Source organism: Anopheles darlingi, chromosome 2, assembly GCF_943734745.1.
Source record: "Anopheles darlingi chromosome 2, idAnoDarlMG_H_01, whole genome shotgun sequence".
NCBI classification, from domain to species: domain Eukaryota; kingdom Metazoa; phylum Arthropoda; class Insecta; order Diptera; family Culicidae; genus Anopheles; species Anopheles darlingi.
In genome coordinates this window covers 28,462,930-28,474,402 of record NC_064874.1, presented here as the reverse complement: position 1 = coordinate 28,474,402, position 11,473 = coordinate 28,462,930, and the positions used below count along the sequence as shown (strand labels likewise).

General features: G+C 47.4%; 1 protein-coding gene across 4 annotated transcripts in view; it reads right to left on the bottom strand.

Annotated features, from left to right (window-relative positions):
* LOC125949487 (furin-like protease 1, isoforms 1/1-X/2) overlaps nt 1-11,473 on the bottom strand; it is a 148,156-nt gene that overhangs the window by 16,205 nt on the left and 120,478 nt on the right. For all 4 annotated transcript variants that reach the window (XM_049676570.1, XM_049676567.1, XM_049676568.1 and 1 more), the window contains exons 3-8: nt 3,235-3,459; nt 3,021-3,149; nt 913-1,394; nt 609-814; nt 305-491; nt 18-191 (exon numbers count right to left, since the gene is read on the bottom strand). In XM_049676570.1, coding sequence (XP_049532527.1) covers nt 18-191; nt 305-491; nt 609-814; nt 913-1,394; nt 3,021-3,149; nt 3,235-3,459 — 1,403 coding nt within the window. The remainder of the gene's footprint in view (nt 1-17; nt 192-304; nt 492-608; nt 815-912; nt 1,395-3,020; nt 3,150-3,234; nt 3,460-11,473) is intronic.

Below are 11,473 nucleotides of genomic sequence, written 5' to 3'. Positions count from 1 at the left end.
TCAACCGATGGACTTACCTCGGTGTTAGCAGTGTGACCCGCGTACCGGATGGTGATGTCAGGAAGATCTGGATATCGCCGCGTCGTTGCGAGGTAAGCGTGATTTTGGCTTGCACGTGCTCGAGATAGTTCACTCCCATGCAGTGCTCTACGATCAGCTGCAGCGTGACTTTGGTCCGGGGAGGTATTTGTCTGTTCGAAGCCAGCCGGCACGTGTGTGAGAAAAAAATGAATCGAAAACGGACGTCAGAATATCGAAAAATGCACAAACGGATGGATGGCCGATCGCGGAATGATTCACTTACTTGTCCAGGTGGCGTGCGTTGATTTCGCAGACCTGCTGTTCCGGCACAGTTTTCCAGTTGCGTGCTACACGAACCATAGCGGCCGCATCCATCAGCCCGTAACCGAACGAATGTGATACTCGTCGTCCAACGCCATTCACCGACCAGTTCGGGTCACTTAGGTTGCCCGGTTTGGCCGTTCGAACCACTGTTGGGAAAGGGAGCAAGCGAGATCGAAACAAATGATTTTCATTTTGACACGTTTCTCTATGGATCGTCCTGTGAAAGGATGGCCCCTGGCCTGCTTTTGTGCTGGAATATTTACCGATATGCTGCAGATCACGCCAGGTTAGGTTGCGGTTCGCTTCCAGTACGAGCGCGGCAATACCGGCCGCGAGTGGTGCGGACGCCGACGTCCCCGTGTGAGATGAGGTGCAGGTGTGATGAAGGTCAGTTGTGATCACCTGCTTCTCGTTCGTATTACCGCTACTGTACGTCGTGGCTAGTGTTGAGCTACACATTTCCGAAAACCTGCAGCAGTGACCGGGGATGTAAAAAAGAGAATATCAAAATTAAATTATTCTATGACACCGCTGATTAGATGTTGCTATCGACCCTGTGAGGCTTACCAAGGCACCAGACCCTCTTGCGAGGCGGACGATATCGAGAGTGTCCAGATAGAGTTGGTATACCCATCACAGTTACAGTTATCATGTTCGCGGCCGCCATTGCCGGAGGCCCAGATAAAGATGGAGCCTTTGCCACCGCGCCCGTTGCGAACACCTTCAATGAACGCACGCGTTGCCAGCTCGCCAGGTCCGTCCACCGTTTTACCGTCGTCATCTGGACCCCAGGAGGCACTGTAGATGTCGATGTGTTGCGAGTTGTACCCGAGCGATCGCGCCTCGACGATGTCCGTCACATCGCCATCCAACATACGCACACCACCGACCCGCGCTCCGAAAGCGATTCCCACCGCACATTTGGAATTGTTGGCCGTTGCCGCAACTTCACCGGCGCACCGCGTTCCGTGACGGTTTGAGTCGGTCAGATCGTAGTGCGGCATCGGATCGTTGTCGGAACTATTCACATCGTACGAGGCTTGCGGGTCCTGCAGTAAAGACAAATCAATCGTTTTTAAACCAAGGTTGGCCTTGCACTGGTTTTGGGGTATAAAATAAACTATGCCTGTATGGAAATGGGTTCTTAAATTTAACTTAACTCGAAGAAAACCCGAAAACAACAAATGTTCAATCCTAATCCTGAACACGGAGATCTCATCTTTGTATTCTGCTTTTTCCTGCCAGCATTGTGATATTTTACATCGTCCATTTCAAATGACTTTAACATTTGATGTTTCGTATTACAGTGATTGGTATAGGCTTATGAAAAAGTGATAAAAAACGCATCAGTGAGCAAATATTCGGTCGCCTGGTTTCGTACAACTCTAAAAAGGTTCCTGTGAATGCTTTCTGGGTAATCGACAGTGTGATCTCCATTTTAATTATTACCGCTTAACCGTGGGTCGCGTAAAACATTTCCTACTGATTGATTTTACAGCAAGCCGCCCGAAGTTCATTTAATTGGCTGCAGTAAAGTCCCGACACCCCTTTGAAAAAAAAATCAATGAAACGCTGCCACTTTTAAATGTGAAATTGTCCGGGCGTATTTATTGGACATATTTTCGATAGCATTTCAATTGCCTTGCTCCGGACGGTTCCTGTTGTTGGGAGGCTGGATTTTGTGCATCGCACAGCAGTAGGGCTCACTGACTGCATGATGGTTTTGTGTTCCATAAAGTTAAACACGAATGTGGTACCGTCGATGGTGACAGATACTCGAGAAGAGATGATGAAATGTAACCCCATCACAACGTTGCCTTCTCTTTAATTCCTCGAGTATTTGAAGTACTTTTGATGAAAACAGTTGCTCACAATGTCAAAACTATTACATTGCAGGCGGATGCTGAAATTGGTTTTTGCCAATGTGTCATCCCTCGAGGGAGGAGAAGAGGACGCTGTATGTTGTGCTGTACGTGATGGTACGCCCGTAAGTTAAAATCTGCATAAATATTCATGCACACGGCTGTGAAAGCTGTGTGCCATGGTAACCCCGCGAGAGAATATTGCTGGTTTGCGGGACGTTCCACAAAAGCGCTGTTCTGAAGTTCCGTGCAAACAGTGGTAACTCTCGTCGTTGGTGGCGCTCTCGAGGGATGCACAGTGCCGCGATGGTGGTATTCCGCTGAAGCGCAACGGTAAGGGCAAACAGAAAAAGGATAGTCCAATGTTAGTGGCGGTGGTGGTGCAATTAAAAATTCCGTACACGCGCCAGGTAGCAAACATCGTTCGTCGAAACGGTGGCGCAACTAAAAAGGTTTGGTTCAAAAGCCCCTGTAAAATCTGTAAGCTGGCCAGTGAAACACGAAGCATGAAGCGTTCGCGAACAATACAGAGTTTATATTCCATGAAATGGTGGTTGAGGAGGAGAAGGAGGAGGAGGTAGATACAGCACTCATACTCGTCTGGGTGTATAGATCGCTGCAACCATTTCCGGAGTGTCCTTGTACATTCGATAGCGCTTTACAATTTCTAGTCCGCAAAATGATTACTGATGTTGATACTTTACTCCTACATCACCGGAGGGACTGATAATGACGGTAAATACTTAAGACGAACCTTTTTTGTTTTCAATATTTTTAAAAGTTTAGCCTCCAGTCCGTTCCACTAATACTTACGTAGTTATGCTCCAGATCGGGATGGTCCGATTCCAGCCCATCATCCAGTATGGTCACCACGACGCCCTTCCCCGTAACGCCTTCCTTCCAGGCGGGAATCACATTCATATCTAGCCCGTTACCACGATTCTGCAAATGTATGGGGTGAGGATGGCTTAGATTGTCTCTCCTGCCAGCAAACGAAGTAGTCAGGGTTCCTCCGGATTTTACTTACCAAATACCACATCTCGGGCCATTTCGGATCGTTCAGCAGAAATGGTAGCTGATATGATAGCTTCGTTAGTGGGCGATAGTCGCGCTTTTGGCGCGACTTGGCCCGCTGCTGGCGTGCCCACCGGACCCGCTCATCAGTCTCCAGCCGTAGCTGATGGGGTTTCGAGGGACTCAGCGAGCGTTTATGTAACCGGCTGTGCTCGAAGTGGTAGTGTTCGTGGAAAATCTGAAAAGGAAAGTTACACTTTTAGCTCAGTTTGCAGTTATCATATCGCTTTCATTTTCGACTCCTCCACTTCAAGACTCCTCTGTCACAGCACAAGCCTGACGGAGCTTGTTCGTTGAAAACTTTTCAAGCAGAGAACTTCATTATTATGTGTTTCTTTTCCAAGTTCCAGTAGGACAACAGATTCTCGAAAATAATCGGTAGAGAGTTTTGAAATCATTTTCCTAATTGGAAAAGTGCTCGTTTCGCTAACGTTTGAAACGTTACATAGGGAATGTGTACGATGGAATGGTAAAATCCATACTCTATAGCTCATGAGTCGTATGGCCTGGAGCGTTCTCGTAATGTGGAGTCTCCGAAATGTTAAGAATTGCTTCGAGTGTAGGATTTTAAGCACAGATTTTTGACAGAAGTGAATGAAAACCTTTTACACTTTCAACAACCGGTCATTCAGCGAGTCACTCGTATATACTACTGAGTGTCATTGTATCAGGCAGGCACACCTTCCCGGGTACCCAGCGCACATAAAACCCATGGACACCGAGTAGTTAACAGCATCAGGCCAAACATCATCCTTCTCCCTAGAGCCCGGTTATGTTTTCGATGTAAAAAATGGAAGCCCATCTCGTAAAAAATGGTTTTAACACCTTCTTTTCACCTCAAAATGGTTACCCACTTGGTGCCGGTGTGGAGCGTTGCGGTCCAGCTTGAAGAAATTCTTCGTCCAACACTTGCGCCCCAACCACACGGCACCAACAGCAGCACCAGCATACCGGTCCGACAAACCAGAGGCGTGCGCGTGCTCCGTTGCTAATGAATTTAATTTAAAAGCAATGTTTCGGGAATTTACATCCTCATCCACTTACACGTTTCGTATTATTGCACCGGCGAGAACCGGGTGGCGGGGTGAGGCTACCCGGAGCAGAGGACAGTGAAGGAAAGTTTGTCCTTCTTTCATGCAGATCTCAATTCATGCTGGATGCTGTTAGATTGTCTGCCACCCCTATTAGTACTTCCTCCGTCACCGCGCAGTGATGGCTCTAGCAGTCACCATTTCCAACAGCAAAACCAACGGTGATGGTGGTTTTCTTTGAACATTTCCACCTCACTTCCATTTTCACCTTCATTGAAAATGTGCTGGCAATGAACAGGGAGGGTGGGGCGGTCGGTCCTCGGTGTGGTGGTGTGCCTGGTGGGCAAAATTGCAGGGCCGGAGGAGCACACACGTGGTTTTCTGGTGTGCTCCCCCCCCCCCCCCCCTCCAACCTGTCAGCTGGAATCTGTGTGCCATGCTTGTTCTTGCCGAGCGTACCTATCGAGCGAAGCGGGAACAAATTAGAAATATTGTGTGCTGATGAGAGGCGACACACAACCGGTAAACCCGACCGGAGGTACACCAAGGGATTTTGTCGAACAACTTCATCTGACGATGGTTTTTACGATGAGGAGCGACCGATGGACCGACCGGAATGGTAGTTGGCGTCATTTTTGTCCAATTAATTTTTCGCAAACCGAAGCACATATAACGTGAAGTGAAGGGGATCGCGTTCGAGCGGGCATTGAGCATTGGCGTTACTAGGGCGTTCGTCGTCGCCATGTTGATCTCTGATAGCTTTCGTGGTAGTAAGATGAAACGGTTTTTGAAGAATTCTATTACACTGGATGGATGATGGATAAAAGTTCATCGGCCGGGCCAGGAGTGGCGTGCAACCGGCGTTGGAGAAACCGGTTGAAACCTTATCCACCACTCCCCTTGTGTCGTTCCCGGCTGGCGTGAGCCCATCGTAACTCGAAAGGCGGGATAATAAATTCGATAACATATTCAATTCAACACCCAGACGTGTCGGAGTGTCATCGTTCGGCTCTCGTGGAAAGCCGAAACGTTCTCGGCATTCTCGCTGTATCCAATGTCAAACGATAAGGATCTTAAATGATTTCCGAGAAGGTTTGCGAATCGCCCACTCAGGAGGTTTTGCTCACGCTTTCTTGTACCGACCGATCTACGAAGAACAAACCGCACGCAAGCAACACGAACAGTATCGGGCTGCAACCGCTCAGTGCGATCCTGCCACATAGGGGGCTCATAAGAGGGTGCCCGGTGCGCTCGGTGTGGAATCTTTGAGAATGTTGGAACCCTTGCAAGAGTTAGATAGAGCGGTGTCATTCCTAGGGGTAAAATTAGGTCGATATAGAATCGTATTTCCTTTGTGCGTCGGAAGGAACGCACCCGCACCCGGTACCGTCGGTTGATCATTTAAATGTATGGTGTCCCATTGCCGTCGGATCAACCTTCTCTCTGTTCGGAAGACACCCTTCGATGGTGCGGGGTGCATATTTGTCCACGTGTGATGACCCACCCACCAATCTAATTCCCCTTTCCGTTCCCCGTTGCAGCCCGGCGCTGCTTGGAACGTTTTTAGCATCTAAAAGGATCCTCTCTCTCGGTCCATCTATCGACGTCTGGTTGTTGAAAGGGTCAATATTTCATGCTTACGGTTCGACCCCACAAAGGGAGTCGTATCGCGTGCGCAAACCACTCGTTTTGATGCTTCGGGTACGACACACAATGATGATTCTAGCTTTCGTTTTATCGTCTAGACAGTAGCTGCACCGTGACATGGAAGGGAATCGCAGGTAGCGAGGGGTGGCAAAAAGTAATAATAAAACAGGATTAACCCCGCTCATTCATCTTCATTTCAGTTGTTTCCATTTCCTGCTGCTGCTGCTGATGCGAACTGGACACTGCTAGGTGAGCTCGGTGAGTGATCCTCCTGTCTTATTGTTTCCGTCCTATTTTTCCTGTATAATCTTATTTCCTACCCTTCCCCCATTATGCTCGGTGAGTGATGCTATGATGTGCAAGAAGCAAAATGGCAGTAAAACACCGAATGAGAAGCGAATCCCTTATATATACATGTTCAGCTTAATTTGTGGCCAACGCTTCGCATGGTGCTCTTCTACTATTATTTTTCGTTTTCATTCAATTTGTACAACCACTACCAAGCACTCCCAAAGGAGAGGAAAGAATGTTTGCGGTCCTCCGAATGCTGCCTAGCTTTCTTCGAAGGAATACCACGCCCCATCCCTATCTGCTGCCAGAGTGCATTACATGGTGGCAAGATGGTGAGCTTGTGGCTACGGCTGCAGCAATGCCGAGCAGAAGAGAAAGTAAATTAATTACTTTCAACTTTAAACGCACACAACGGCTGCGAGCAAACAAACAACAGTTCGCCCATCCAGCAGAACGCCTGGCCACCAGTACGATTTCTGTATTTCAGGTCTTTGGAGAACCATTTGGACGCTATTGTTAACACGGGTACACGTGTTTGTTCGACAAAAAAAGAAAACTTCTCAGAAACTGATTCGAGACTCGTTTTACTAGACACCGCTCGCTACCTTGCTCTTTACCCCCTGCGGAAGTAATTTGGCACTCGGTGGTGTGCTAGCGGAAGCGGATGTTAACACTCATATTGCAGTTACTCCGACCGGTGGGGAACTTCTACCGCAACAATGTTTTGTATTCTCGTCTCGCAAAAAAAAAAAGGATGAAAAGATCCTTTCCCAGATGAAGCGGTGTATCTTGGCAGCAGTACAAACAAGCGATGGCTCTCCTTCTTTCCTGCCATTGTGTTGTTGTGTTCCTATTGTCGTGCATTGCCCTATGTGTAGGACAACAAACTGTGTGCGATGGATCTGTAGCAGTGATATCATTTTCCAAATGCACATGTCGTTGCGGCACAGAGGGAATGATTCCCACCGCTGTCACTAGTTCCAGCTAGTGTAGAATAGCAAGTCGGGTGTCTTCTCTTCCCATCCAGTGGATCAAAGAGACCGAATTCCGGTAATATCCCAGGTCTTGTACCGGGCGGTTGCCTGGTGAAATGGAGGCGCCTGGTAGCTCACTCGTTCGATACGTGTGTGACATTTTCAACATGAGTAATGATTGAAGTGACAAGGCTCTTGCAGGACCCAAATGAATCGTTCGGAGAGAACGGGTTACGCCCGTTTGTCGCAACTGGGCACAAGTCAAGGGATAAAATAGAAAAAATAACTTGACGACAGGCCAACCTACAATATCTCGATCCCTGTTGGGAGACCAACGGTGATTGATTGTTTGGGTTGTCGTCTCCTGTCACCTGCAGCAGCCCTTTCTGTGGCGGTGTTGACAGAAACGGTAGAAAGTTACTTCAGTTTTGCTACAGAAAAGAAGAGATTGAGCTCATTCTCTGTCCAATTGTCTAGTTACAATGAGAAAAGCTAGTATGGTAAAAAGCGTATCTTCTGGATGAAGAGAGAGAGAAGTGGCCACTTTTATTTCTATTTATTTTTTGCTCAGAAATTGGCTCCGTGAATGCACCTTCACGTTCCTAACACAGCATCAACTTGACCTAGAATCCCTAACGTATTCCAGGACGCGAAGCACACGGCCCTTGTTCCATCGCGACGGCAACATCGCGAGCAGAAGGAGGGAGTTAAATAAGTTTATTTCCCAACTGATTTAATTTTTCTGGCTCACGTACCACGCTGTAAGTGCGCTGGAAGCGTGAAACTACATTGAATGAGCCCGAGAGCTTCACGTTCGTGGTCCGCTGAGTGGACGCTTTCCATTCAGGCAGCTGCACCCAGAGCAAGGGAGCGAGGAGATTCCGGGGTTTTTCTATTCAATACAATGATTGAATCTAATGCGCTTTTATTTACTTTGGCAACAGATTCGAAGCCAAGTATATGTCAACAGCCTGACAGTGAGTAATGGCAGACAAATGATGGTATTGATTGGCGCGCAACACTGCTACGTAACGTAAAGTGCATTCGTGGTGCACAAGAAGTAGCCAAGTCATTGCCGAGCAACGCTGGCCGGATGCAAGAAGCAGAATGGGCACTGTTGGTGCAGAGGGTGAAAACAATGTATATCTCCACTCTCCGTTGCCTTGTTATCGATTTTTTTTTTCTATTACAACTAGACATGATCTGAAACAATTAATCACAATATAACGCGCAGGAAACGAAGGTACAAAGAAGGAGAAAGATAATGCCAAAAGGTTTAATCTGATCCGACGTGCAGAGCACCGATCTGTAGCTGTAACCAACGAGACTGACTTTCTACCACAACAACAACAAAAAAAACGTGCCTAATATAATTTGATCGATATGACGTAGAAGAGGGCAATGTGTCAAAATTATAACATCTCCTAGGTTGTTGGCAGCCAAAAAACCTCCACAAACCCCGGGGTGATGGCGTAAGTCAAACAAATTATGACACTCATTAATTCCGCAGTTCTTTTCCTACGGAGGTCTGAGGATCGATTTGCTACCCTCTAAAAACCGAAGATGAAGGTCGGGCTTCACTAATCATAAAGCCTTCCGTAACGCGTAAGACAAAGAGGCAACGGGCAAAGCAATGAAACGAAGGCATTAGGTGGCAGTGGGGAAATAAAAAAAGAAACTTTTCCAATTAATTAACTCGAGCAGGGTACCAGCCCCTCGAAATGTTCAGGCTCTGCTCAATTACTTTCGACTTTCGTGATGTATACTGTTGACCTCAAATTCTTCTAGTAGGATTTATATTTTTGGGGCCCAAAGTCCCTACCCAAGACCTTCGCGTTTCTTAAAATGACTTCCTGAACTTCCGCTCTACCTCTGCCGTCGTATCCCGGGAATGTGTATTTACGTATAGAGCCACCGTATCCGTCAAGTCGTTCGCACTAAACGGACCCCCTTTTCAGATTGACGGCGGTCGGAGTCCCTCCTTGTCGGCTTTGGCGTGCTCCATTTTTATCTCGACGCCACAAACCCCTCGCTAATCAGTGCGAACACATCACAATGGCAATCCATTATTGACTTCGGACGGTTTCTTTCTCTTGCGCCTCCTCCTTGAAGGGCGGTTTCAAATTGGGGTAGTTACGCAACCGCAACTGGTCTGGACTCCATCATTCACGTAGTCCCTCTCCTTCGGTAAGTAAGGGAAAGAATGTAGTCTTAATTGCGACCGTTAAGCTGGCGAAAAGGGTTGACAGAAAACTTTCCTACGAAATTACAATTGTGAAGATGGTTCTCTAATGATAAGGATTGTCGTTGCTGAAAGTGGCCCGACATTTTGCTTTATTCTTTAAAACATCTTTATCTTTGTAACAGTACACACCTCTGCACATATCCTCGATCTAACAACACGTTCAAATGATTCATCGTTCTATTTAATATAATTCAGCTTTAACATCGGAACCCCAGGAAGGATTATTCCCTTTAAAAGTTTTTTTTTCGAGAAAAAAAAATCGAACGAATGCCAAAAGCAAAACACTAGCTAGCCGCAGTTCAGTGACCGCTTGACCACCTTCCAGTAGGACCAGTCGCCACGGTAACGACGAAATGCCTAGACTACAAGACGCATATGCCGCCACGCTTTTTATGCTGGGGCCAGCCGAAAATGAAATAATGACATGATAAGACTTTTTGGCAACCGAACGGGTTCGTCGAACTGCCCAAAACGTGCATCATTTGGCACCGGTTCCAATGGAAACGCGACAACCACCCTGGAAACCCTCAGCAACCCCACCAAGCGATTCACTTTGCTCATCCTCTACTGCATTATCGGAAAGGATTTAATGGCCTCGAGTGGTCTGGATCCCGTTGCCATGACGGGAGGATTTTTTGTCTTAATTTCTTCGCCAGTAAAAGGAGGCAAATTTTGAAAGGTTCGAAGGTGGCTGGGTACTGGAGGTTAGGAGTTGTGAGCTGGCCATCTAGTGCGCTACCAACAGTTACTGGAATATCCTGTACCGACTAGTGCTCCTAGCGCTTTGTTTCTGACAGACACTTGCTGTGGCCCCTAACAGTGGCCCAGGGTCAATGACTGCTTTTACCCCTCTTCAGAAATCAGACGCCAGAAGTAGAAAGGGTTGGTTTGGTGCGGCCACTTCGATACGCTCTGTTGCTGATGCCAGACGCAGCGATATCTGTACGCGATACAGAAGATGGGTGTCTTCTGCAGCATTGGCGCCCTATTGCTTACGCCTTTTGCAGCGACTGGGCCTCAGAGTCTGGGAGGACTTGGACACGGATGGAAACCTCCTTCCAAAACTGCCGTTGCAGCAAGAAAAGACATTATTGTTAAAAACCCATTCGCCGCAGCAAAAGAACATAAAACATGCATCTCGCTGAAACAATCTCGCTCCTCGGTGGAGGGGATCATCTTGCTGCTGTTGCTGTTGCCCGTCGGGCACGCACGCAGGAGGAGCTGAAGAACCCTTTTTGTGCCACTTGCGGAGGGTAAACAACAGGCAAATGCTCGGTCGCGGTGGTTCCAGTGCAGCTTTATAATGGCGCGAACGTTACACTGTTTAGCGTACAAGCCGGTCTGGTGTTACTTGCGGTTTCGCAGGAATTCGTGTAAACTTGATATGGAACGGGATGTTTTATCCTGCACTATTATCTGCCGCACAGCGTTCTAGTCTAGCCACCCCGCCCAACCTATCCCAGGCGCCATCGTCCTGAGAGGGAAGGGATTGTTGGCATTGTGAGCAGCATACATACCGGCTATTCGGCAGTCAGGCAACGAGACATGCAAAAGGGGGATTTATTTTAATGCTTCTCCTTTACGAGCATAAGTAGCCTCATCATCCATTCAATTCGCTGTTTCCTGTAACTCCACTCAAACCACTGCAGTCATTCTATAATTTCTCTCAAGCTACACATTGAATCGACGCACCCGGTAATGGTGTATTTGGTAAGAAGATTTGTGATTGCGTTTCCAGAGAATTCCACCGTAAGAGGATTATTATGAAGGGAACGGCGAACAATAACTGGTTCCGCGGTAGAGGAATCACCAACGAAATACCAATAAAACTATGCAAGATTGCAATGAGAATGGCGCAGAATAGAGCAATTTTCAAATCCAAATACATCAAAAATTGAAATAATTGTTGATTATGACACACTCGCTACGATACGGATGTCACAATCTACTAAAGCTTCTGATAAATCGATCTCTTATTACTCTCTCTCTCTCCCTCTCTTCTCC